At 42.4% G+C, this 27,473-nt stretch overlaps 2 protein-coding genes across 3 annotated transcripts in view; one reads left to right on the forward strand and one right to left on the reverse strand.

Annotated features, from left to right (window-relative positions):
* Window positions 1-10,053, forward strand: part of CNNM1 (cyclin and CBS domain divalent metal cation transport mediator 1) — a 32,704-nt gene extending 22,651 nt beyond the window's left edge. The window contains exons 9-12 of the mRNA XM_069979990.1: window positions 560-743; window positions 2,101-2,211; window positions 4,517-4,633; window positions 6,298-10,053. Of these exons, the coding sequence (XP_069836091.1) occupies window positions 560-743; window positions 2,101-2,211; window positions 4,517-4,633; window positions 6,298-6,374 (489 nt within the window). The 3' untranslated portion in view covers window positions 6,375-10,053. The remainder of the gene's footprint in view (window positions 1-559; window positions 744-2,100; window positions 2,212-4,516; window positions 4,634-6,297) is intronic.
* Window positions 10,054-15,901: 5,848 nt separating this feature from the next.
* Window positions 15,902-27,269, reverse strand: GOT1 (glutamic-oxaloacetic transaminase 1). Of its 2 annotated transcripts, none has more exons than XM_069979992.1 (9): window positions 27,076-27,269; window positions 20,348-20,529; window positions 19,970-20,093; window positions 18,965-19,077; window positions 18,497-18,601; window positions 18,009-18,159; window positions 17,690-17,855; window positions 16,872-17,014; window positions 15,902-16,138 (listed from the first exon to the last, which is right to left on the reverse strand). In XM_069979992.1, the coding sequence occupies exons 1-9, from the start codon at window positions 27,191-27,193 to the stop codon at window positions 15,999-16,001; spliced, it is 1,242 nt and encodes a 413-aa protein (XP_069836093.1). In that variant the 5' UTR covers window positions 27,194-27,269; the 3' UTR covers window positions 15,902-15,998. The 2 variants fall into 2 exon arrangements, with proteins under 2 accessions (XP_069836093.1, XP_069836094.1); XM_069979993.1 differs by lacking the exon at window positions 27,076-27,269 and adding an exon at window positions 21,718-21,873.
* Window positions 27,270-27,473: the final 204 nt, after the last annotated feature.

A 27,473-nucleotide genomic window follows, 5' to 3' on the forward strand; every position in this document is an offset into this window, starting at 1 on the left:
CTACGTGTAATAGCGGTGCATGGGCGGCGACTAACGATATACATTACCTATCCACGTTCCAGGGCTGCTCCTGCCGTCAGCTTCTCCCTGGGTCCCGCGTGCTCTAGTTTCAGAGCGGCCTGTCAGCTGATAGGCCGCTTAGCCAATCACAGCCCGCGGTGGTCCCGGCCTGTGATTGGCTGAGCGGCCTGTCGGCTGACAGGTCGCTCAGAAGCTAGAGCGCACGGGACCCGTGGAGAAGAAGACCGCAAGAGCAGCCCTGGAGCGTGGATAGGTAAAGTATATAGTTTAAGCAAGGGCTGCAAGGACATCGTTAACGATGTCCTTGCAGCCCTTGTTAAACGATTATCGGGCCGTGTAATAGGCCCAGTAAACGAGCGCCGATCTGGCAGATCGGCGCTCGTTTACAAGTATTATCGGGCCCCCATCGGCCTGTGTAATACCATAGAATATTCATTGAAGATAAGCTGATTATTTTAGATCGATCAGCTGTAATCTAATCGAGTAAAAACATTTAAAGCTGTTGTAAATCCGCTTTACTGTACCATCCTCCCAATAGATTACAAGGCAACAATATCAAAATGCTTTGGCAGCCAGTCGTATGGACAGCTCTCCACAGTCTCCAGAAATAGAAGTGTTCTGTGATGGTGATTCTTCAAAAGTTACGAAATATCACAGAGTATCCGAATCTCCAAAAGATGACACGGTGACCACGTTAGTGAGTGACAGAAATTGCAACCTAGGTAATGTCTTTTATATTGCACATGGATTTTATTTCATTATTTAAAAGAAGTGTTAAACAAAAGTTCTCGTACCATAAAATGCACCCAAAAGGGAATAGCTGTAAGGATTGGGGGCAAGTTAGAGAACAGACACTGTGTGCAATCGTGTTCATGCAAGTCTAAAAGACAAAAGGTAAAAAAGTGGGACAGTGACCACCTGGTAAGGAGAAAATGGTGCAACAAAGAAGCACTTACAGTAAACATTGACTTGCTCAATTGAGGAACACTGCTACTTAGAGGCAACTGGCTTAAAGGAGTAGTGTGGTGCTCAAATAAATAATAAAAACATTCCTAGACCAGCTTATATTGCCTACCGCCATTGTGCAGCATTAACAGAAGCCCTGAAGCACTGTTCCTCCGGTCCGCTCCCAGCACGATTTTCAAAACTCCTGCATTTTCGTGTTTCGGCAGGCTGGATGCGTGCTGCAGAATGCCTATAATTCCCAGGCTGCAGCGCGTGTCCTTTCATCATATCGTGGCTCCCTCTACCCGCCCACCTAAGCTTTATTCCTCCCCTCTATTTAGCATATTCACTCTCCCTGCCCTGTACTGCCCGCCCCTCTGTATACACTCTCTGAGATTATCATGCAATTGCAGGAAGCGGGTACAGGGTGAGAAACTCAGGGAGTAACTATAAGAGAGACAGGGGATTCCCCTCTCTGCAGCGGATCCATGCTGGTTGGGTGGGGGGGGGGGGTCACGGAGGTATTGCAATATCTAATTTGGGCAGGAGAATCCCAGGGTGTCCTCCTATATCTCTACAGTGTATCCTGAGAAGCAGCAGCATGAAGAATATTATAGAGCGGTACTGAAGACTGTAAGCTGTGACTGCAGCACTGGGATGCGATCTTATACACAAGCTCCTGTAGTATCTCTGCTTCTGTCTCTCTCCAGCCACTCAACCCTCCAGTCTGATTGTTGTCAGTGCAGAACAGACAACCGAAAGAGCTTTCTGCTAGGGAAGGAAGGACCAGAACCCCTGTACAGTATAGTTAATAAGACTTCTGCAGGGAAAGTAACTATATCGCTGCAGGGGGAAGGTGACTGATTTTGACCAATGTAGATTAGCATCAGAAAGGGGAGGAGGGGGGGTGTCACATGGAATCAAAACATGATAAAAAAAGGTATTTCTGCAACTATGACAGAAGAGAAAAAAAGAATTCACAATGCAGATGTCAAAGCAGCAGAAGATGTGTGTTTGCTTTGAATTGTTCCAAGCCTGTCAGATGAGTAAATACAATAATTGTAGAATATTTGGGCTTTGCCCGTGTACCACATATATTATACTTGAGGAATGTAACCTGTCTTCTCTCTACAGCTAGCAGCAGATCAGATGTTCTGAAAAGTCCAAATGACTCTGTGTTCTTACACATGGACGATATCCCTCAAATAAGAGAGGAGCTGGCAGACATTTACAACTGCACAACAAGTAGGTTTATAGATCACATCAAATACTTACACTTTTTGGAGAATGTTCACATGTGGATGATTTGCTGCAGCATTTTGGCCAACTAAGATTCGGATGTGATTTAAGGGTACTTTCACACTTACAGGATCTGCAGCAGATTTGATGGCGCAGATTTGAAGCTGCAGATTTGCTTTGAATATCCAACTTCAAATCTGTGCCATTAAATCTGCTGCAAATCCTGCACGTGTGAACGCACCCTTATAGGCTGGGATCACACTACGTATATTTCAGTCAGTATTGTGGTCCTCATATTGCAACCAAAACCAGGAGTAGATTAAAAACACAGAAAGGATCTGTTCACACAATGGTGAAATATACGTAGTGTGAACGCAGCCTCACTATGTTCACACTACGTATATTTGAGGCTGTATAGCAACCAAAACAAGGAGTGGATTGAAAACACAGAAAGGCTCTGTTCACATAATGTTGTAATTGAGTGGATGGCCGTCATTTAATGGCAAATATGTGCTGTTATTTTAAAACAACGGCTGTTGTATTGAAATAATGGAAGTTGTTTACCGTTATATGGCGGCCATCCACTCAATTACAACATTATGTGAACAGAGCCTTACTGTGTGTTCAATCCACTCCTTGTTTTGGTTGCTATGAGGACCTGACATGAGGACCAAATACAGCCTCAAATATACATAGTGTGAACCCAGCCTTAGAGTGTATTTTGGACTTGAATGCAGCCACATTACACCTTGTAATACAACGACAGTATCTCCTCCCTCCGGGATGTAACAAGGGTGGGCATATTACAGTGCTGGCATAGCATTGATCAGTATGTGCAATCTAATGATAAGTCTCCTGTAAAACTCCCATTTGCACCAGTATGTCAATCAAATCCATAGATCATAGCACAAAAAAAATTGGCCCTCAAGAAGCCCTGTAAGTGAAAAAATAAAAGCCTTATATCTCTTAGAAGGTGAGGAGGAGAACACTGCTTCATCGTGACCTAGACATCCACACATCAATGACCTTTGGTCATGAAAGGGTTAAAGGGAAATCACTTTCACGTGACCTGCTATCCTATCGCCCCAAAATGTATTTTGATGGATTCTTGCGCCATATGCAAATTTTAGTTATCTATTCTTCGAAGTAGTCACAGCTGGCGGGAAGAATCATCTGTAATTACGCTCCTCTGGGCGTGATCATAGCACAGTCACCTGCAGCGTCACAGAGCGCCTTAGCTGAGCAGAACATAAGCAGAACAGAAAACAGGCAGTGGGGATTGGACACTGGTGTACTGCGCATGTCTAGCCCTGCAAAGACATCAGAGCTAAGAGAAAGATACAGGATAGCCCCTCTATGACTGCAGGCTCCATCACTGTGATAAATACGCATAATTACAGGTGATTCTTTCCTACCCAATGACTAGATTACTTAAATTTGCATACGCCACAAGGAATTATGTAAATTTTTAGGCAACAGCAAAGCATGTAAAAGCAATTAGATATATGTGTAGAGACATTGCAGGCGGCTTTATTAGGCTGTACCTTTTACTGATTGGTTTCCTTGAAAGCATTTTTTCACCTAAAGGAGGACAAGAACACAGTTCTCAAAGGTATTTTAAGAACATCCAGCAGGTACAGTACCTAATTGTACAAAAACGGCACCTACCTGAAGGGGGGAGGTGAAGCTGATTACACTTCACAGCAGTACTCAGTGGATTCAACCAAAGGGATAGAACTGATTTTTTTTCTCCCCTCTGAGCCCAAGGGCCCTATTCCACCGGACGATTATCATTCAGATTATCGTTAAATCGTTCGAATCTAAACGATAATCGTTCGGTTGAAATGCAGTTAACGATTAACGACCGAGTGAGAAATCGTTGATCGCTTTATAAGACCTGGACCTATTTTTATCGTTGCTCGTTCGCAAAACGTTCGCAAATCGTTCGCATTGAATAAGACATCGTTCGGTCGTTCGCAATAGATACGAACGCAATAGCGAATAAATAGCGAAAAAAAAAACGATCGCAATTACGATCATAAGTAACAATTATCGTTCCATGGAAATGAGTGAACGTTTTCAGGTCTTTCGCAATAGCTGTCGTTTGAGATCGTTAATCGTTAACGATTATGCAAACGATAATCGTCCGGTGGAATAGGGCCCTAAGTATGGCGGCAGCAGCTACATCAAAAGTTTTTTGTTTTTTTTTACTCAACACTGGTGCCTTTTGGTGCCCTATTGTGGCCTTGCTTGTCAGCTTATTTAACAAACTGAACCAGTTGTAAAACATTTGGCTTGTGTTTTATGACAGAACCTGATTCCTGCAGTATTACTGTGGACACAGAGCATTCCGGTGGTGAGATGATAACCAGTTCATCACAGAACAGCGGAGAGGAGACACTGGGCAAGAAGTTATTGAGAACACTCAGTATGTCTTTTAGTTACTTTGTGATCATTACATGCCTAGAATACAAATTATACTGAATCTTCTTTCACATAAGTACAGTATATATATATATATATATATATATATATATATATATATATATATATATATATATATACACATACACACACACACACATATGTGACAAGATGTCTGTAGATCTGTCTGACCTAGGGTGTTCTTACATGGGCCCATGGAGGCCCGATAACTGTAAATGAGCGCCAATCTGCTAGATCGTTTACTGGGCCTGTTACACAGCCCGATAATCGTTTAACAAGGGCTGCATGGACATAGTTACCGATGCCCTTGCAGCCCTTGCTAAACTGGCATACATTACCTATTCATGGTCCAGGGCTCCTCTTGCAGTCTGCTGCTCCCCGGGTCCCGCACGTTGCAGCTTCAGAGCCGCCTGTCTTGGCTGACAGGCTGCTCAGCCAATCACTGGCCGTGGCGGTCCTGGCCAGTGATTGGCTGAGCGGCCTGTCAGCTAAGACAGGCCGCTCTGAAGCTGCAGCACGGTACCCGGGAAGAAGCAGACTGCAAGAGGAGCCCTGGACCATGGATAGGTAATGTATTTACCTTGCAAATTGTCAGCCGCCGGCCACGCACTGCTATTACACGTAGCGATGCGCGGTCGGTGGCCGACAATTATAGGTCCAAAGCTATATCAACAATCAGCCAATGACAACGATCATCGGCTGATCGTTGTGTTTATTACACAAAGCGATAAACGGCCGGATAGGGCCGATTCGGCCAATTATCATTCTGTGTAATAGTACCCTTCCATTGTGTGTTCTAGATAATAGAGATATTAGAGTTATCAGTTAATTATAGTTAATAGAGATATTGTTGATCCAGGGATTAATTTTATTGCTATATTTGGAGTTGGAAAGTAAGCATTTCCCTTGAAATGAGAAACATTGTCTTATTTTGCCTTCTTTAGGATAATAGGTTGAAGTTGAACTATAAACTAATGTCTTGGTTGTAGATTTTTGGCTGGTTTTAGCTTGTTGGTAATTCTCTAAAAATTCTAAAAAACAAAATTACTTTAAAGTTTTGGTTAGCTCACATGTGGCTAAAAATCTTAAAGTTGCTTTCCCTGCAAATAATGAAGATAAATGTGGTCGCTTTGGGTCGCACAGATTGCCAAACCACATCCCAGCAGCAACTGAGTCTGTTTTCATTGGCTGCGATGCAGATAGTGACACTGCAATCTTTGGCTGCATGACCTGCATTGCATCCAGACCCATTATGTAGCCCTAGCCTTAGTTAGCTCAGCTTTGTATATATTTCAATAGCCCTAATCCTTGAGGCCTCCATCACACATATGTTCTTTAAGTACGGTACCTTTTCTGTCATTTATTACAATATTGTAAGCGCCTTATATTGGATATGTAAAATGGCAGAATAAAACAGGCTGCATATGTAACAAAAAAAATAATGCCTCTGAAAACATTTTATGGTGTATTTTACAAAGGATTACTATTAAATCCTCTGTAAGACCCCCATTAGAGTGCAGGAACCTAGAGAGCACTGGTTATCCAGGGAACAGAAAGCTACAGGGAGTAACATGTGTCATGGCATCTGACAAGTACTTGGTTATAGTTTGGTTGAGAATAACAATGAACATGTTTTCTTTTTTGCAGGTGGCAAAACAAGGAAAAAATCCAGAGATGCGGATAAAAGTCCTGAAGAAAGTTCAGTTTTGCACCTAATCACATGAAGGCAACTCTATGCTAAAAGACAGATGTGATTATCGATGGGAGTCTCACAAGTTCATCTTCTCTTCTCCTTTAGACAAGCCACTTGTTTGCCATGCCTATGCACTTTTATTTTTCTGAACACACGTTTTCCACATGTAACTTACCTGAAGCTATAGACAAAGTATGGAATGAAGCAAGTATGAAATGGAAACTCAGTACCTTCCATACAGAATATGGGAAATGGTGAATTTATCACCAATACATGACAATGTATAGAGTTCTTATGCTGCACTAATAGTGACCTGTTTCCGTTTTTTCTATATTGGTTTATGGGAGGAGGATGTGATCATTACCCTAAAACCTCTCAACTAAAAAAAAAAAAAAGGGTTGCTGATGTCCCAGACAGATTTTTAGCCAGTCACAGGACAGTAAAAGCCAATTATGACGTGACTGACTAAAAAGCTGCATATACCAAGTTGTGCCAGGACTCTGCTCTGGGGCAGCTGCTAGTCTTATGGCACATACATGTGGTCCATGCAGGAGCTGTACATTCAGTGACTAAGGGTCATGTGAATAAGCTGTTATATACATTGGGAATATTTTTCACCTTAGATCTCCACATAGACCAACTAGGAAAACAGAAATACTCTCCTTTATTATTACTTAAAGGAATCACACACTCTTGCATGTTTATTTCATAGGGGAGAACATAATGACCAGTGTTTTTTAAGATGCATTTGAGTGCTACACACAGAGGATTATATAGGTATAAAGAGTTATAGTTATAAAGTATTTATTTCCTAGCTACGCCTAAGATACATGGACAGTCTTCGCTACTAAGATTTTAAGTGTCCTTCATGTTGTTTTTATGTCTAAAATTCTGCATTGATCAATTTAATCATATATTATATATTGAGGTTGAAGCTTAATTTTTCTGATACAGAGCACAAAACCTCTCTTATTTCCCTTTACATTGTTAATTTGTACAATTCAGGCCGCCTATAACCACAAGGGGAGCCCAGGAACATGGATGCTAAAGTCCTGCATCTCCTGTGTTGGCAGATAAAGGCAGCCACAATTGCATGACTATGCAGGGTATTTGGAAATTTGCATCAGGAAAAACTGAGCTTCAATCTTTATAAAGATATATTGTGGAATTTATTTGCTAAGCATTCTGAGTCTATTTAGATTACTAGAAGTGTTGATATTCCCTTTAAGAAAGGCATTTAAGTGAATGTACCATCAGGTATATAATTTTTTTTTACAGTACCCGGGTCGGCGCTGGCGCAGGGATTATCCCCTCCCCTCTGTGACGAGACCCTGTTGATTCTAATGGAGCCGCTTCACAGAGGGGATATAGTCACACTGGGGGGATGCCGGGCTCGCCTCCAGTGCATAGAGTTGGGCCATGCACGAGAAAAGAACGGCACCAAGCGCGGGAATGGGTGGCGTTTTGAAATAAAGGACCACGCCACCGCCATCCCCACTCCAGCGCCGACAGGGTAATGTAAAGAAATTTAAAAAATGATGTACCTAATGGTACTTTCTCTTTAAAAATGTGGGAATCGAGTCCATAAACCCCTTTGAAAATCTTAAGAGAACCTAAATAATATTTTATATATTTTCATAAAAATACTGTTCTAGTGAGAAAAGCAACGGGTAAGTAAAAAAAAATGCTAAGGTTTATTGGTAAAGTGAATGCTTATTGAAATTGTATATAATATTTTTATAATTTTATGGCGGTGACATCACTGATTCAGCTTTATTATACAATAATATATTACAGTTCAAGCATTGTAGTGTAGGTTTAGGCCAGGGTTACACTGCAAGATTGATTTTAACTATTGAGCTACAGCTATAGGGCAAACCAATACACTGTGCTGTATGTAACCTTGTGGACTACAGCAGTCACTTAAAGGGAAACTATCGGGTTAGAAGCATCTAATCTGCTGATATCTCCCTATAGCGCATGGGCCACTGAGGATGAAGGGAAGTTTCTCACCTTGATCCTCAAAGACGTTTTCTGGATATCTGTATAGCCTATAAGTTATTTTATAGGCTAATAGGGCGTTTTTGATGCACTGCACCAATCCACCCCAACTCCAGGTGGTGCTTTGCTCTACTAATATTCGTTTGGGGCAGGCCAGCCAGGACGGATCAGTGAACTGCAAGCAGTAGCTCCGCCCCCAGTGCACCAAAATGCCTCAGTAGCCCATGAAATAACCTACAAATATCCAGAAAACAGCACTGAGGATCAAGGGCAGAAAATCACCCTGTGCAATAGGGACTTATCAGCAGGTTAGTTTCCCTTTAATAGTTAGTCTTGTAGCACTGTTGCAGTGTAACCCTGGCCTCATGGAAACGTCACCTGGGTGTTACTGCATTCAGAATGAAGTGCCATATAGCATAATGCATTTTCTATGTAGTGGACTTTAGTTTTATCTTATTTTTACAGCTTCTTCTTCTGTCATACTCCATTACCCTGCATGGAAAGCAACATTCATCTACAGTGGAGTTTCTTCATCGCATCTGCATTTTCCATAGTCAATTTGGATACTGAGTGGCATAGTCTTTTATCACTAGCTGCACTATTACTTATCCTCCTTAACAACCTTGTTTTAAAACAGATCCTAAAATTCCCTTTACTTTATTTGTCTTTATATTGGTTGGCGCTCCAAGTCCCCTCCATCTAGTGGATTTTGCAGGCAGCTCAATAATGTGAGGGACTCTTGTCAGCTGTAATTTGTGTTCCAAGCTGCCACCACTGTTAGCTGTTAAAATGAGGGGACATATGGTACCTGTCATATCTGTCAATACTGCACTAGAATTTCAGCTGACTGATCCACATCAAGTTGTTTTTGCAGAGGATTTGGAGTACTAACCACTATACAGACATATTGAAGGGAACCTACCATCACTTTCATGCTGCCCTAACCACTGCTATGAAAGGCTGACAAGTTCCCTTTAAGAAGTTACTCAGCATTGAATTTTGGATCTACCCTAAACTTTTTTTTTCATTGAATCTAAGTCTGTATGGTTAAAGCTCTCACAGAACCACTTGCATGCAAAAGCTGGTGACAGCGCTATCTGATGGCACAATTCTACCAGAGTGTATCCTTTATTTTTAGCTACGTAGGTTGGATGTTCTTAATTTATGACAAGAAAATAGAAAGATATATTTTCAATAGGAAAAATACAAGAGAAGCAGGAACTCTGCTCTATTATATAAGTACTTTAAATACTAATTTTTGTAGTGTGTTCTCTCCATGCATGAATATTATTATACACAAGAGGTACATTTAGCTAAAGTTTATTTTTTATCGATGATCAAAATGACCAGTACAGCTAATAGTTTAAGTCGTGTTGAGATTCAACATGAGAAAATGACCTCAAGACAAAAGCAGCCATATTACATGTAATGTTTACCTGAAAGTGTGAAGCCTTTCTTTTAGCTCTTGGACTACACGTGGGGTTTCTGTACATCGTCATACTGTGATATACAAAACCAGTGCAGATGGGGAGATTTTGGGGATGTGGGAGTGCCCACTTATCTGTATGCTGCAGTATACACCTTAGAGAAGTCCATACAGTAAATGGCAGAGGAAAATGTAAGAGCATTAGTATTATTTAGGGTCAGTATCAACACCAAGTAAACCTGAGCAGATGGCAGGGCTCACTGGGCTTGGGTCCTGATCTGGATGAACACTGTCACCTTACAGTCCACATACACCAGCCCTGCTGCTTGAACAGAAACACTATGTAGGGAGAAACTGAGAGGGGGGGGGGGGGGTTGCACTACACCAGAACCATGTCCTCTAAGGGTCCTATTACACTGAGCGATTTTTAACGATAAACGATCGCAAACGAGATTGTTTATCGTTAACCTGAAATTGTTCGCCATATTACACAGAACGATAATCGTTAGTTACGATTGTTACTATGATGGTTTATTCCTTCTGATCCCAGAAAAACAATGAACAATGTGCAATTACACTGAACGATTAGTGAAAAAACGCGGAACTTGAGCAAACGAACGTGGAATTACAGCCAACAATTAACGATAATTTTAGGTTCAGATCTAAATAAACGATCAACGGCATAGGAACGATTTTTCGATCATTGCCTGCAATTACACAGAACGATTATCGTTTAAATTTGAACGATTTAAAACGATTTTTTGCATGATACTCGTCCCGTGTTATAGGGCCCTAAGTGACAAAGGCTCAGATGCTTACTGTTTATTGTAATGGCACATCCTAACAATATGCCTTCACCATAAGATGGAAACATCTTGTGTGTAAAGAAAAAAAAAAAAATCTGCAGTTGCATCCCCCTCCTACCCGTCTACTACTTACATTATGGTACGATCAGTGCAGACAGATTTTTTGAGGTGGCTGAATAGGTTTCTAAACTTTTAGAGAGTCTGCAGGGAAAAGGGACTTCATGCTGCTATAAGGTGAGGAAGATCCCCCCTAATAGAGTATAGCTATACACTATATTCCCATCTGTATTTCCTGTTTACAGTAGAAATCTGTCCCAGCAGTATTAAAAAAAAGCCAAATATTCTGAACAATTGCCTTTCTGAACATGTGCAACATCTGCACAGCTCTATCCTGACAGGCCTGCACATAGCATACTTAATCTTAGCATATTTGTCAGACCTTGTTTCATAAGCAGAAATTAGGATAGAGTTTTGCCCAATACAATAAGGGGGAAGTCACTACATGACATTCCTTCCTCATCCGTCCAAATTTGCCTATGTGTGAATGCCCCCTAAGCGGTTAAACACTAAAGAGTTTGTGATGCTGACCCTTAAGGTGAGTGCATCATGTAGACCAGCTGTTGCAAAGTTACAATTCCCATCATGCCTGGACAGCCGAAGGATGGGAGTTGTAGATTTGCAACTGCTGGAGGGCCGAAGGTTCCCAGTCTCTGCTGTAGACCTACAGTATGTATTGGCTGTTTATCTCCCATGGCCTTTGTATGCAGTGAAGGACAGTTGTTTATTAATACATGAAGACAATAGATTGGTGGAGAAGATGGGGTGCACTTTCAGCAACCTCAAATCTAATGAATCAACCATAGATTCATTTAGTTTTATAACAGCTGATGCTTTTCAAGTGTTTTGGTTCCCCAGAGAAGTCAGGAACAAGACAGTAGACCACCGTTAAAAAAATTTACGGCAGTTTTATTAGATTTGGGTTCAGTCAATCTTGCTTTATATTCGCTGAGCTCTATTGACAAGGCATTGTGGACACTGGTAGAAATCAAACGCCCCTACAACGTCCTGTTCGGTGGGTTATGCTGCAGCAGGATCGGATTGTATGTTTTCGGGGGTTAAGGTCGTATTAGGGTGCGTGCACACTAAGGAATTGACATGTCAATTCTTTTGATGGAATCCGTCCGTGCACAGAACAGTGTCTATGGCACGTGCGGGGACGAGCGACGGAATACGCCGCGGGTTATTTGTGGCAATTCCGTAGTATGCACGCACCCTCACGGTGGATGGACTTATGTGTGTGCGCCACCGCTGTATTCTCCCTTATGAGCAATGCTTTTAGGGGAAAAACACAATTACGACCATATTAGAACCAGGCCTGGATCTAGTCACGCACAGGTACACATTTACAGAAATAACTACAGCCTTCCCAACATTTATCAGTTCTTAGAGATGAGCGAACCAGGTTCAGGTTCGAGTCCATCCGAACCCAAACGTCCGGCATTTGATTAGCGGTGGCTGCTGACCTTAAATAAAGCCCTAAGGCTATGTGGAAATCATGGATATAGTCATTGGCTGTATCCATGTTTTCCAGACAACCTTAGAGCTTTATCCAAGTTCAGCAGCCCCAGCTAATCAAATGCCGATCGTTCGGGTTCGGATGGACTCGAACCCGGTTCGCTCATCTCTAATCAGTTCCCTTTTGTTGGCAAACTAACTAAATGGATCCTGCATTAAAATAAAAAAAATATGGTGCCTTTGCAGAAGTATATTACAGGAATATATTACTGGAACCATTTACATCCACGGCTTCTGGATCTCTAAAGATGAGATTCCATCCAAACACTAGCTCTAACCACAAGAGCCACCATAGCCCTGTAGGCAGGGGTGGGAGGCAGCTGTATAGAGTGCCAAGAATGGAGATGGTGCAATTTATGCATACATTAAAAAAAAAAAAAAAATCTGCCTTATTTATTTTTACAAATCGGTAGTTTCCTCTGTAAACACTATACTTATGGAGGATGGTGAGCTATAGGAGCCGAGAGTGGTGAGGCATAGACCTCACTATTTATAGTGCCCCCAGTTTGCTTCAGCATAGCCGCTGGAGGTCTGAGTGAAGCAGAACTATAGGGAAAGTGTGAGTAAAATCTATGTTGCCCTATCCTTAGAGCAGCGTCTCCCTCCCTCCTCTCTTTATCCAAGTAACTCCAGCTCATGCACAATGCCATTGAAACCAAAAGTTTATTGTTCTTGCTGCTATTGCTCTGTAGATGTTTTACCACTATGCACAGGCAGGCACAGTAATTTTCCATCCTCCTACTAACCTAAATGAGGCTTAAAGAAATTTTCCGTAACCACCTCATTCGGGAAAAAAAAAAGGAATGGATTTCTGCAACCAATCTACTGTGTGTGATTATACCCGTGTTGCAGAGTCCTGCCTATGTGGCCTGCTCACCTACACTATGATCCGTGCGTTATACCAGGGATGTGGCATAATAGGGAACCTTCAGTTGTTGTAAAGCCATATTTCCATCATGGCTGTCCAGGCATGGTAGGAATTGTAGTTTTGCAACAATTAATGGTTCCCTATTATGCATACAGCCCGATTTCTCAGCACCCAGTATGTCTGTGAGCCAACTCTGTCAGGATTCACAAGCCAGTCGGTAAGGGTGATGTAGTCAGTCTACCTGAACTATCATTGTTCTAAAACCAAAGAAGGAAAAAGCAAATTGTCAGTAGTTTGGCCGTTTATGTTATCGACCAGGCTACATATACACTGATGTATGTTTAGTCCACACTCCAGCAAAAGGAATTGCAATTGCAAATCTAACCGTGATTTTTTTTTTTTTTTTTTTTATTTCCACTTAAGACAGTGTTATCTCTTAGGTCACCTTAATGCTCATCCCTCAGACCAAGCGTAATGTGTCTCTTCTGTATTCCACAATAACTATACTCACTATGTACAGCAGAGGCTAAACAAGAGATGTATTGACATGGAGCACAGAGAATTCACAATATATGTATTCTTCTGTAATCAGACACTGTTCCAAAAAATAAAATTACAATTTCCTAATTTGTGAAGTAAATATTTTTTAAATAAAGTAAAAAAAAACAAAAAACCTGTTCACCTTGATGCGACACTTTGACCATGGCTTTTTATTTGTTTGCTCTGAATGGGCCTTGCTTGTGGTATGTTGTCAGACATTGTTACGCACACATTACTCATTGTTATTCACACCGCACTAAAATGTTATCCAGGATTAGAAAACAGCACCACATCTGTCCTCAGGATGCATGTGGTATTACAGCAGAGTTCCATTGATGTGAATGCAGTCATACGAATGTACCAGTTTCCTAATCTAACACCTTTACCTCCGGACTGCAGTCACGCTTAGTTTAATTATATTATATAATCTTTATATTTGAATCATCCTTCAAGTGCCCAGTTATAAGATAGATCAGTCACAGACCTCCATACAATTTTGTATTGATTTATTGCATCAGACATGGTTGCTATATAGCTTCTCAGGTTTTCTGCTTCCAGATTTTGTATTCTTTGAGTTGCACAATATTACAGGCTGTGGTAAAGCAATGCACATCACATATTCCTCATCTGTAAGAGGAGCTACAGAACGGATTAGGATAACAGGTCATCATAGACATCTGCTCACTACAACATTACAATCACAAATTGCACCAGTGTGTAAGGAGGGCAGATGGGAGACTGTGGTTCTTTGGACAGGTTTGTGGCTCATTTTTTAACATGGCTTTACTGTATCCCTACTGCCAGTGATAGAAACTATATACACTAATGGGATAGCTGACATATCTAAAACCAATACTAATGGTCCTGGTTGGTTGCAGGGCAATACCATAACCTTTTCTTATGAGTGTTCATGTGTCTTAGTGCTATGATTCACCTATAACTACGATCCAGTAAAGAAAGTCAGACATTTGCTACGTGCCAGTTTAAATATAACAGAATTAAAAAGTTTTGTCCATGACTAACACACATAACATGTCTGATTTCTATGTCCTAGAATAAGTGAAGATCATAGAGCAGGGGAGGAACCTTGGCTCTCCAGCTGTTGCAAAACTCCTATCATGGCTGCACAGCTAAAGCTTTGGCTGTCCAGGCATGCTAGGAGTTGTAGTTTTGCAACAGCTGGAGAGCCAAGGTTCTTTACCCCTGTCTTAGAGTATTGACTAGTTTAAATACAGGTTAAGGCTGGGTTCACACACTGTATACTTCAGGCAGTATTTGGTCCTTAAGTCAGGTCCTCATAGCAACCAAAACCAGGAGTGGATTGAAAACACAGAAAGGATCTGTTCACACAATGTTGAAATTGAGTGGATGGCCATCATATAACGGTAAATAACTGCCATTATTTCAATATAACAGCCGTTGTTTTAAAATAACAGCAAAAATTTGCCATTAAATGGCGGCCATCCACTCAATTTCAACATTATGTGAACATAGCCTTTGTGTTTTCAATCCACTCCTGGTTTTGGTTGCTATACAGCCTCTCAAATATACATAGTGTGAACCCAGCCTGAGGCTGCGTTCACACTACGTATATTTCAGTCAGTATATTTCAGTCAGTATTGCAACCAAAACCAGGAGTGGATTAAAAACACAGAAAGGATCTGTTCACACAATGTTGAAATTGAGTGGATGGCCGCCATATAACAGTAAATAACGGCCATTATTTCAATATAACAGCCATTGTTTTAAAAAAAACAGCAAATATTTGCCATTAAATGGCGGCCATCCACTCAATTTCTACATTGTGTGAACAGATCCTTTGTGTTTTTAATCCACTCCTGGTTTTGGTTGCAATATGAGGACAACAATACTGACTGAAATATACGTAGTGTGAACCCAGCCTAAATAGAATTCACATAGTGGCAGGTGTGGCTGATTGTGTATACAGCCTCTTGTGTATCACTACACCTCCCAGCATGCTGTCCAAGGCACACAATGCAAAAGCAGAGTACTGTTATCTGCCAAACCTTTAGGCTAGGACTGCATGGTGACTTTGCTCATACAACATGACACATTCACTTACATTAGCTGTGATGCAGAGAGGATGGGGTTTTGGATGCACCACGTGTTGTTCAGTCAAAGTCACTGTATAACCTTAGCCTTAGCTGACAAAGGGGAGATCTATCCAAGTGCGTTCTATTTGGTTTGTATAAATGCCTCAAGTATAGGTTTTTCTCATCTTTCCCTGATGTCGGGATCGTTGCTCCCTCTGGTCAGACATCACAATGCATATATATGTAACATGTTTCTCCCTGCATTATTTTGTTCATTTTAAGGCCATGAAAAAAAAAAAAAAAAAAAAAAAAAATACATGTTTAGGCCCTGACGTGACACAGGATAATCCTAAGAACACTGAGAACTACAGGTTTGGGTTTGTGTTTACTGGATCTTGGTGACGGCTTCATAAATAGACTGAGCGACATAGTCCAGGTTCTTCGTTGTCAGCCCACACATGTTGATCCGTCCACTCGCCATCAGATATATATGCTTCTCTTTTATGAGGTATTCAACTTGCTTTGCTGCAGGAAAAAAAGAAAAAAATACAGTTCTAGCATCGGCTCTGACTGCTGGGACCCCCACAACCTCCAGAATGAGCAGCAGTCATTTAAGCACAACCCTGCTCCATTCATTCTCTACAGGAGCCAAAGACAGACACAATGTCTTAGGAGTAACAGCTCGTTCTGCCAGTCAGTGATTGGCTGAGCAGGCAGTCACTCCAGAGATGGGTCAGTCTCCGAAGTGAAGCGTCTGCAGTCAGTGGGGGACACCAGAGACACCACCAGCAGGACACCAGGGAAGCACAGACAGCTAAGCATAGGATGTTTTTTTACTATTTATATATCCGCAGCTATATAGGAAATATTTGATAATGCCGGACAACCCCTTGAAAAGCATTTTCACACATAAAACCACCAAGACCTCACCTAGTTATTCACAATGTTGCCTCTAATCCTACCTAGGAATAGTTAAGTTTAAACAAAAAAACCTCAGGCAGTAAGTGATACATTAGGGCCAGTTCACACTGAGCAAAAGTGGCAAAATTCTGCAGCAAAGAAAACCTGCCTGCCTCTGTGTCACACAGCGTCCCTATGGGAGGGCTTGTGCGCCTGCGTTTCCATCGCTCAAGAAATTGGCATGTCAATTCTTTGAGCGGAGGAAGTAGAGGCCCATGAGGCCTTCCATTGACAAACTGAGTCTATTGTATACTTGTATACCTATAAAACCAATGCACATACACAAGTCTCTACTTACGATTGAGGCCAGTAAAGCTGAACATTCCTATCTGCTCCACAATGTGTTTCCAGGTTCCGGGTGTTTTAAGCGCCTCCAGTCTGGACTTCAGTTCTGCTCTCATCAGGAGGACTCTGTCTGCCATAGTCTTAACATTGTCTCTCCTATTAGATAACAAAGGGATAAAAGTTAACCTGAAAGCCACCAGAACTACCATACATTTCAGAGGGCTATAGAACACATGTGAGGTATCATCCAGGATTAGAAAAAGCATAAGTACTGTCTTACATAAACCGCTCCACCCCTGTTCCCAGGTCGTATGTGGTATTACAATTCAGATCAATTCGCCTCAATGGAACGGAGCTGCAAAATCCACACAAGAGTGGTGCTGTATCTGTTTTTCTAAGCCTGCATACCCCTTTAGCGTACAATATAGTCATCCTAAAATGGTCCACACAATGTTACTTTGCTTCATTCCGGGTCACTTGCATCCAAACATATAGAACTTTTACAGGGTCATGTGATCTCCAGTGTGACAAGAGGTTCACCATACGCTGTACCGTGTAAACATGATGTCAGTCTTAAGTATCTGACTTTCTGTAAACTATCAGAAAACGACCTATCAAATCCCTCCTGGCAGCTCAGACATCATCCCAATACACTATGTTCTGTCCTCCTTGTTTCTCTGCATGTTTTATGTATATTCTGTTACTGAAGATATCATTTCTGCCCCAGCTAAAGAGATCAGGAGGGCAGTGATATAGTAGATGAGCTGGTGACATGTGTGGATGGAGGGTGGGTTGGAAGGAGACCACTACTGAAGGGGTATTTTTTCTTACCATTCATCAAAAAGTTCTGGTGTGGTCAGGGTGACTGCAACAATGTGAGCGCCTTGTGAAGGAGGATTTGACCAGGTCGTACGCACAATCTTTTCCATCTGAGAGAGGACACGTGCAACATTGTCACTGTCTTTGCCCACCACAGTCAAGTTGCCAACTCTTTCATCTAAGAAGATGTAGAAAGGTTACAAAACTTTGGTCATTTACAGAGTTACAATTTTTTTTAAATTAGAGCTGGTCTTGAAAAACGCTCGCACATCACATTACTCGTAATCCGAGGTATCACTGTATCTATGTAATGGGCCAGTCAAGTACTCACTGTATAAACCAAAGTTCTTGGAGAAAGACTGTGCGCAAAACAGCTCAAAGCCCTGAGCCACAAAGTATCGTACGGACCACGCGTCCTTGTCCAGATTTCCAGACGCAAATCCTTGATAGGCAGAGTCGAAGAATGGGAAGAGGAAACGCCTCTGAAAAAAAAAGATGGAGGACAGCACAGTTAGTACAGGAGTTCAATCAGTATCAGCCTGAAAGGAGGACGTGACCAATCTCCCGACACATGAGAACACCCTATATAATGCTAGTTTTCAAGCATCTTTTCTTTCAACACTTTCTGTCCCATTCCTCCTAAATATTACTGGTTAACAATCTCCTTGTAAAGTTCGGGGTGATGGTTCCAAAATATGTAACATCTTCATTCAGACCATCCTTATGGTACCAGATCAACTTCACCCGGTGTGACCAATGTGATTATTCACCACTTGTCTAGGACAAGTCTATCAGATGTAACGCTCACTCCTGCCATACCTTCATGACTTCCCCAATCTGCTTCCACTCCTCCTGGCTGGGGTCTGTTCCAGTGGGATTGTGAGCACAGGCATGCAGAACAAAGATGGAGTGTTCTGGGGCATTCTGGAAGGAAAATTATATTACAATTAACATTCCTCAAACCTACAAAACAGCTGTATGGTCGCATGATGACAATTTCTGGCATTTCCTAATACTGTACAATTTAAAATATTAGCACAAATTACTAAAAAAGAAAACTTAACATAAGAACTCTGGCCTAGAAAACCCATTTGTAATGTCCCTAATGACGTGAAGTAAATAGATTTAGGACAGAAGTCTGCTTTAAAAGCATACCTGCACATATATACCTAACCTGCAAAAGCTCCCTGACTACTGTAGAAGCAGAAACTTTCAAATATCAGCAATAAGCCTCCTAAAATCTAAACTCCTCATCCAGAAAGGAGAAACCTTGAAGACCAGACTCACCTCTAAGTCTTCCAGAAATCCCTTAAAGTCAAGTCCACGTTTAGCGGCATCCCAGTATCGGTAAGTTCTGATATCTTTAAAGCCAGCATCCAGAAATACAGCATTGTGGTTCTCTGCACCCAGAAAGAATAGAAAAAACACTATGGTTACTATGGACAAATAGTTTTTCTCACAGACAGTTGTTATACATCTATTCCATAGTTTACTGAAACAAAACTAGTCTACCATTTCTGGCTATTAGATAACTTGTATATGGCATTTCCCACCAGTTTATCCCCCTGTATATCTGATTTTCAGTTGTTTATGACCTTGTGGTAAAGACTAGCTGCTATGGTGTCCCGATACACACTCACCCCATGAAGGGATCCCACTCCCTTATATCCATATAGCTCATCCTTAGTTTTCTTTTTATCTTTCATTGACATTGCATTTTAAAATGCAACATTGCTGAATGTATTCAGCAACTTTTAGATTTTCTAATTTTGCAAAAAAAATAAAATAAATTAAATTAAAATTAGAAAGAAGCAAACAAATTTCAACATTTTATAATTTTATTTTTTTTTTTGGGGGGGGGGGGGGGGGGGGTATTTGTCCTCTGCAATCTTTTATAATATTGATAAAAACTTTTATGTGGGTAAGTTTGGCAATGGGAGTGCCAAGTTTATATATTTTTTTTTAGGTTTTCAACTTTTTCAAAATAAAAAAAACTAAAAATGTTTATAATAAAGAGATTTATTTTTTTAATGTAATTTTTTTGCCTTCTAAGTTCAGGCCATTATGGCCATAATACTTAGGCCATGTTCACACTATGTATTTTTTCCATAAATAACGGCCATTGTTGCAGTCTGCAACAATTTATTGAAAACGTCTAATGACATTATGTTTCATGGAATCCTGTCCGGAGTGTATACACACAGTATACACTCCGGCTAGAATTCCATGCGGCCGCACTCAAAACTCACATGTTGACAGTGCAGACCATGTAAAGTGCGTGTATATGCTCACCCCAGGTAGGAGCAGAAACATAGATGGGGGTTGCAGTGTTATTGTTTCCATTATACCAGCGTCTTAAGAACTCTGCTCCAATGCGTAGGGCCCCGGTACCACCAAGAGACTGGACACCACCTACCTATATTATATAAAATAAAAAATAAAAACACACAAAAACATTTTTATCAGGGCTAAACAATTGTTTTTTTGTTTTTTTTTTTTAACATGAACATTAAATGGCTTTTTACATCTTATAAAGTCTAACCACTCCCTCAAACCTCTTAGATGCCACAGTCAGTAATAACTGTGGTACCTAAGAGGTTAAAACAGCTTTGCGGCCACTATGCAATGTGGTCATAACCCCTATACAGGTAGTAAGCCAATTCTAGATACCCGATCCTCTTTAATGGCGGGACTGTCATCCCCCAGAGCAATCCTGGAAGCGCTGGCTCTGAACTCGGGCAGTCCGAGGATGGGCAGGTACTCGTGATTTAACGTGTTGTCGTTGGCGATCTTCTGTTCCACCTTTTTCACGACTGGCAGGACCCAGGGCTGGGAGTCATCGGTCCGGTAGGCTGCAGAGGTAAAAGCATCACAAGGTTACAATAGATTATAGCAATAACATGACTGTACCAGAAAACAAGTTGTTATTAGGAGGTCTAATGATCAAAGATCAGCTTTATTACAGGCTATGATCCAAAGTACATGGAGCAATACAAGGCAACCTTCACTCATTACACAACCTGTACAGGCGCAAAAGCAAAAACCACTGCACATCACCAGTCTGCTCTGGAATAGATTCATTAGGACTTTAACTTCACTAAAGTCTTCAATGGGGACAACGTACAATAAATCGGTGGGTGCATTATAGATTTCTTTGTTTCACACTTTCTCCAGCAGTTAGTAGTGGAGTTTTTAGAAATCTCATCTGTTTCACTGTAAACACTGCAAATTTTTCACAGCAAATCTGCCATGAGAGGGCGACCCTGAGCACATAGAGATCCCCAACCTGTGACACTTCAGCTGTGTAAAACTACAAATCCCATCATGTCCTGAAGTTGTAGTTTTACAACAGTAAATAATCATTCACAGTGTAATATCTATATAACTGGCTCATGTGCCGCTATAATGCCCGCATGTAGGAGACAGCTCTGGGGATTGACGCTGGAAGTTGTATAAGTGCATTGCTTGTGCTCAAGGACTCTACTCTGTACGGACAAGATGCCTTCTAGACCTTTGATCTGAAGTCCTCCTGACAGTGTGAACAGGATGAGGCCGGACTATTGTGTGCAGCAGGAACAGCTGCTGGCTCAGCACATACACAGCACGTGATCTGTACGAGACAGACAAGATACAGATGACCTGATGGAAACCTTACACAATGTAACATAAAACACATAGAAGTAGGACGATGTGCTATGTGGCAGCTCAGGTGTCCTTGAAGCCATTGTGGACTCCTATAAGCTCCTAAGCCCCTCCCATATGACCATTATCCAGGGGTGAGGAGGAAGGGCAAGCTCCTCACACCCCATAGTATGAAAACCAATGAGAGGGAGGAGAGGGATCTTACAGGGATTGACCACTTTCTATAGACTTGAGGAGCAGCTGCTGGACAGGGCTAAACAGACTAGACAGCCCCTTAATATGACGTCACCTGCAGAGACCTACACAAGGTATGGCCGCCTTCCCCTTTAACCCCGCCCCAGCCAGTCGTAGTGGAACTACAAGTCTCAGCATGTCTGCCCGTCCTCCCCGCGCCTCACCTCCCGGTCCCAGCATCAGCTTGTGAGGGTCGCCGTCTGCACCGAAGTCCGCTCTAACCTTAAAGACGCCGGCCGGGGGAGCGTGAGGGACAGGCGAGAAGATGGACGAGGAAGCCATAGCGACAACCGTGTCCGGTCACCAGGAGCAGTCACCGGTTTACCACGAGGGGCGGAGAAACAGGCAGCCAATCAGAACGCAAGAAACTTTACAACGCCTATCAAACTCCCGATCTACGCGTTCCCCTCCCCCTGAGATCGCGATGGGTCAAAACTAACCAATCACAGAGCGGGATATACAGCGCTAACACGATGATAAGCTGCTATTGGCTGGACAGGAGGCGAGTTCATTAATGAGAGCAGCTGATTGGGCGTCGGATGTAACCGCGCCAGTATCCAATAGCAACGTCCTCCCCGCGAGGAGCTGTGACAGCCAGTAGTGCCCAGGCCTGGGTATACTTCGGATTACATTTAGATTTTACTTAAAGGGAACCAGACACCACTTCCATGCGTCCCAAACCACAGGCACAATGATATATCATTGGCTACCAATGACACAGATAAAAAAAAAAAGAACACAGCTCAAGAGTCAAGGGGGTGGACCTCATGCCAGTGGACTGCCCCCATGACTCTAAGCCCTATCTCCAGCCAAAGGTGTAACCATAGAAACATAGAAGATTGTGGCAAAAAAAGCCCACTTGGTCCACCTAGCCTGCCGTGTTATATACTTTCTTATTACCTTAGGATAGATAGATGCATATCCCAGGCAGGTTACATTCAGTTACCAACCACCTCTGCTGGAAGCTTGTTCCATGCATCTACTACTCTTTCATTAAAGTAAATATTTTCTCATGTTTCTGATCTTTCACCCAACTAACCTCTCACTGTGTCTCCTTGTTCCAAAGTTCAGTTTTTTTTCTTAAAAAAAAAATCACTTCCCTTTTTTTAAGTTCTTTAAAGGGGTAGTTCACCAAAAAATAAATTCTTTCAAATCAACTGGTGCCAGAGATTTGTAATTCACTTATAAAAAAAAAAATCTCATGTCTTTCAGTACTTATTAGCTGCTGTATGTCCTGCAGGAAGTGGTATATTCTCTCAAGTCTGACACATCGCCTCTGTCCATGTCAGGAACTGCCCAGAGCAGTAGCAAATCCCCATAGAAAAACATTTACTGCTCTCCAGACTAGATAGAATACACCACTTTCTGCAGAACATACAACAGCTGATAAGTGCTGTAAGACTGGAGATTTTAATAGAAGTAAATTACAAATCTCTGGCACCAGTTTATTTGAAAGAAAAAAATTTGGGCGATTACCGCTTTAACATATTTAAAGGTTATGTCCACTGGAACCGGGGAGGTGAGTGGAAGTCGCTGCCCTCAGCCACCTCCTCCCCGGCCAGATCGGAAAAAAAAAAAAAAAAAGTCACTTCTTTGGGCAGACAACGGAATCCGCCGATTGGAGCCCACTGGACCAGCGGAACGTCAAGCGGGAGCGTGGGGGGAGGGCAAGCAATGGAATCAACAGCAAGTTATCCATGTGATTTCCTCAGTGTGCAAGGGCTCTTAGGGCCCTATTCCACCGGACGATTATCGTTCAGATTATCGTTAAATCGTTCGAATCTGAACGATAATCGTTCGGTTGAAATGCAGTTTATTAATTAATAATTATTAATTAACGACTGAACGAGAAATCGTTGATCGCTTTATAAGACCTGGACCTATTTTTATCGTTGCTCGTTCGCAAAACGTTCGCAAGTCGTTCACATGGAATAAGACATCTTTCGGTCGTTCGCAATAGATACAAACGCAATAGCGAATAAATAGCGAAGAGAAACGATCACAATTACCATCATAAGTAACGATTATCGTTCCATGGAAATGACTGAACGTTTTGAGGTCTTTCGCAATAGCGGTCGTTTGAGATCGTTAATCGTTAACGATTATGCAAGCGATAATCGTCCGGTGGAATAGGGCCCTTAGGGTGTGTTTACCTGACAGATTTTTGAAGCCAAAGCCAAGAATGGATTTGAAATGATGAGAAATCTCAATCTTTCCTTTATGAACCATTCTCTGCTTATAGTCTTTTCATGGCTTTGGCTTCAAAAATCTGTCAGACAAATCTGACATCTTATGTGCATGTCTAAATTCATTTTTATTAATTGCTTTGCAGCATCTAATTCTGGCCCCTCTAACTTTATTATTCTGGTTATGGCACATGAGCTGTACTGTGATCTGTAGTTCTCATGGACACCAATGTGGAGAACACAGGATTTTACCATGTGGGATCAATAATGCTATTGTTTAATATCCATTCCATTCAAGTTCAGTTTTTGTTTTGTTTTTTGGAGGTTACAAATTTTTATTTAAAAAATGAGTAAAGGCAGCTGGGGGGGAGCGGTGGTGATGAAAAGTTATTACTGGGGATTTTTTTTAGTTTTAAAAAACATCTTTTCCCTGCTGGGTGCACTTTCATATTGCTTATATAGTTTCCTGCAATACTAAATGGCGGCCATGGAAGCTTTCAGAAGAGCTTTGACTGTCACAGTAACTTATCAGTATCCTGTAATAGTGTGATGCTGCCAACCAGCACCCTAATATGTGCAGGACCTAAGAAATCATTGTCTACAGTTTGAGGTTACTAGAGGGTTAAAATCCCAGCAGGTTAGATCTAAACTGCTTATGGGCTCCCTACTGCACACGGGGCACTGAGGATGAAGGTCCATCTTTATCTGTATGTAGTGTAATTCTGTGTCCGGTAAGGCCGTTAGGAGCACCCCCCCTTCCCCCCGCAGAGTACTGATCCAGCCGGCCTACACTGATAATCAATAAAAAGGACAAGCCAGACGGTATCCCTGCCCCCATTGCTCCAAATAGCCTTACTAGACACAGGATTACACTACAAACTGCACAGAAACAGCGCCAAAGATGACGGTAAGGCTAGGTTCACACTGCGTTTTTGCAATCATTTTTTTTTCATCCGTTTTTTGCGAAAACGGATGGAAAAAAACGATGCATTTGTGTGCATCCGTTTTGATCCGTTTTTCCATTGACTTCCGTTGTGAAAAAAAAACAATGGATCAAAACTGGTCAGTTTTTTTTAACGGACACAAAAGTAGTGTCAGCTACGTTTTTGCGTCCGTCAAAAAAAACGGATCTGTTTTAAAACTTTTTTTTTACAATGGAAGTCAATGGAAAAACGGATGCACACAAATGCATCTGTTTTTTGGAAAGAATAAAAAACGGATTGCAAAAACGCAGTATGAACCGTATGGGCTAATTCACGCATCACTTCTGGCATGCAATTGCGGACAGAACATGTACCCAATGTTATCCTATGGCCCCGTTCACATGTTCGTACACGGGGCCGCGATCCGTGCCGCAAAAAAACGGACATGTAATGCGGACCGTTTTTTTGCGCCATGGATCGCTGGTGTAATGATGTGTAAACGTAGTGCTCTGTAAAGCACGGAGCACTACGGATGCACATACGGTAGTGCGGGCCTCGGGTCCGCGGCCACGGACTGCACTACGGGTGTGTGAATGTGGCCTAAGAGACATACCTTAAAGGGGTAATCCAGCGCTACAAAAACATGGCCACTTTCCCCCTACTGTTGTCTCCAGATTGGGTGTGGTTTTGAAATTCAGTTCTATTGAAGTAAATGGAGCTTAATTGCAAATCGCACCTGAACTGGAGACAACAGTAGGGGGAAAAGTGGCCATGTTTTTGTAGCGCTGGATAACCCCTTTAATCCTCAGTGTCCCACATGCAATAGGCAGCTATTAGCAGGTTAGATTTGTCTCACCTGCTGATCGTTCCCTTTGTGGGATACACAAGCCAGAGATAGCTCTCATAGTGACGAAATTAAGCAACAATTGCAGGGGATCCCAGCAGCCCCCCAATAATCAGATTGTTATGAGTTATATACAACTTATCGAGTGTGTCAGTTGTAACACACAGCACGCACATGTGAGGTGTCTGTACCAAAACAGATCAATGCGTATACAATAAGTTTCAGATCTGCTGTGTGATCATGTCCAGGGGTACAGTCACATGTGCGGATCTGCAGCAGTTTTATCATTTCAAACACATCGATTACGGTGCAGAAACAGTGGACAGCGAGTACGGCCCTCACAAAGGTATCATAAGGTGTGCACCAAGAGGCTTAGAGGGTTTTTCCACAGTAACGATCCTCAGCATAGACCAGGGATGGGGAACCTTCGGCACTCCAGTTGTTGCAAAACTACAATTCCCATCATGCCTGGGAAGCCAAAGCTAAAGCTTTGGCTTTCCAGGCATGATGGGAATTGTAGTTTTGCAACAGCTGGAGGGCCGAAGGTTCCCCACCCCTGGCATACACCATCAATATTGGTGAGGTCTGACATTGGGAACCCCACAAATCAGCTATCTGCCAGAGCCCTGACACCCACATACAGGGGAAGCAGCAGCAGCTCCATCCAGGATCAGCGCTGTGTGACCAGGGACGGGAAAGGTTATCAGGATCAGATTACTGTACAGCACCCAGAATACTGATGGTTCTCCCTAAGGGATTTCAGCTCCGCAGCTTATATAATTATAATACACACTGTAACAGGCGCTGATGGGGAGTCGCACAATGTAACAGAAAAGTATCCAGAAAAGCTGCAATTACGAGCTGGGGCCGTGTAAGGGTGGTATTACACGGAACGATTATCGTTCGAAAAATCGTTCGGATTTGAACGATAATCATTTCGTGTAATAGCAGGCAACGATTAAACGACCAACGAGAAATCGTTGATAGTTTAATAGGATCCGGACCTATTTTTATCATTTGATCGTTCGCACATCGTTCAGTGGAATAAGAATTCACAGCTGAAACGTACACAGTAGCGACGACTAAACGACCGCAAGAACGATCATAAATAACGATCATCGTTTAGATCGTTTATCGTTAGTCGTCGGACAATTGCTTGGTGTAATAGTACCCTAACATTGTGCAATGCAGCAGCACGGAGGTTATCCTGCCCTTGAAGCTATCACACTGCTCCCAAAAAGTCTGGAAGCGGAGCTATAAGATGCTGTATGATAGGAGTGAGGAGTGTCAAACTCAGACTCTCCAGCTGTTGCAGAACTACAATTCCCATCATGCCTGGACAGACAAAGCTTTAGCTTTGGCTGTCCAGGCATGATGGGAATTGTAGTCCTGCAAGTCTCTGCAGTGGTCATGCCTGCAGGTTAAGTGCTGTAACATTTGCAGTTCTAGAACATCAGGACATAAGCTAATATTCCTTTATCACAAGACTCGTCATAGACATCTCCCCCTCCTCAGCACTACAAGTACCAGCATGCCCTGCCATTCATACAGTAGTCGCCCGGGCCTCACCTCCCACTCCCAGGTTGACCTTGCGAGAGTCGCTGTCTGCACGGAAGTCCGCTGTAAGCTTAAAGACGGCTACCGGAGGAGCCTGGGGAACGGAGGCGAAGATGGAGGAGGAAGCCATAGCGACAGCCGTGTCCAGTCACCAGGGAGCCGCACACTGGAGCGTTCACCTTCACCTTCACCGGCTTAATAGGAGGGGCGGGGACACAGGCGGCCAATCAGGAGGCGAGAAGCTGACAACGCCTGTCAAACTACAGAGCTCTACGTCACACCGCTGAGTCCGTGTGAGGGGTCAGACCTAACCAATCAGAGCACGGGTTATACAGTCATAACACGGGGACGAACTGCTATTGGCTGGATAGGCGCGGCGCGTAAGAGCTCCGGTATCCAACGGTTACGTA

The sequence above is a fragment of the Dendropsophus ebraccatus genome, chromosome 8 (genome assembly GCF_027789765.1).
Source record: "Dendropsophus ebraccatus isolate aDenEbr1 chromosome 8, aDenEbr1.pat, whole genome shotgun sequence".
Classification (NCBI taxonomy): Eukaryota; Metazoa; Chordata; class Amphibia; order Anura; family Hylidae; genus Dendropsophus; species Dendropsophus ebraccatus.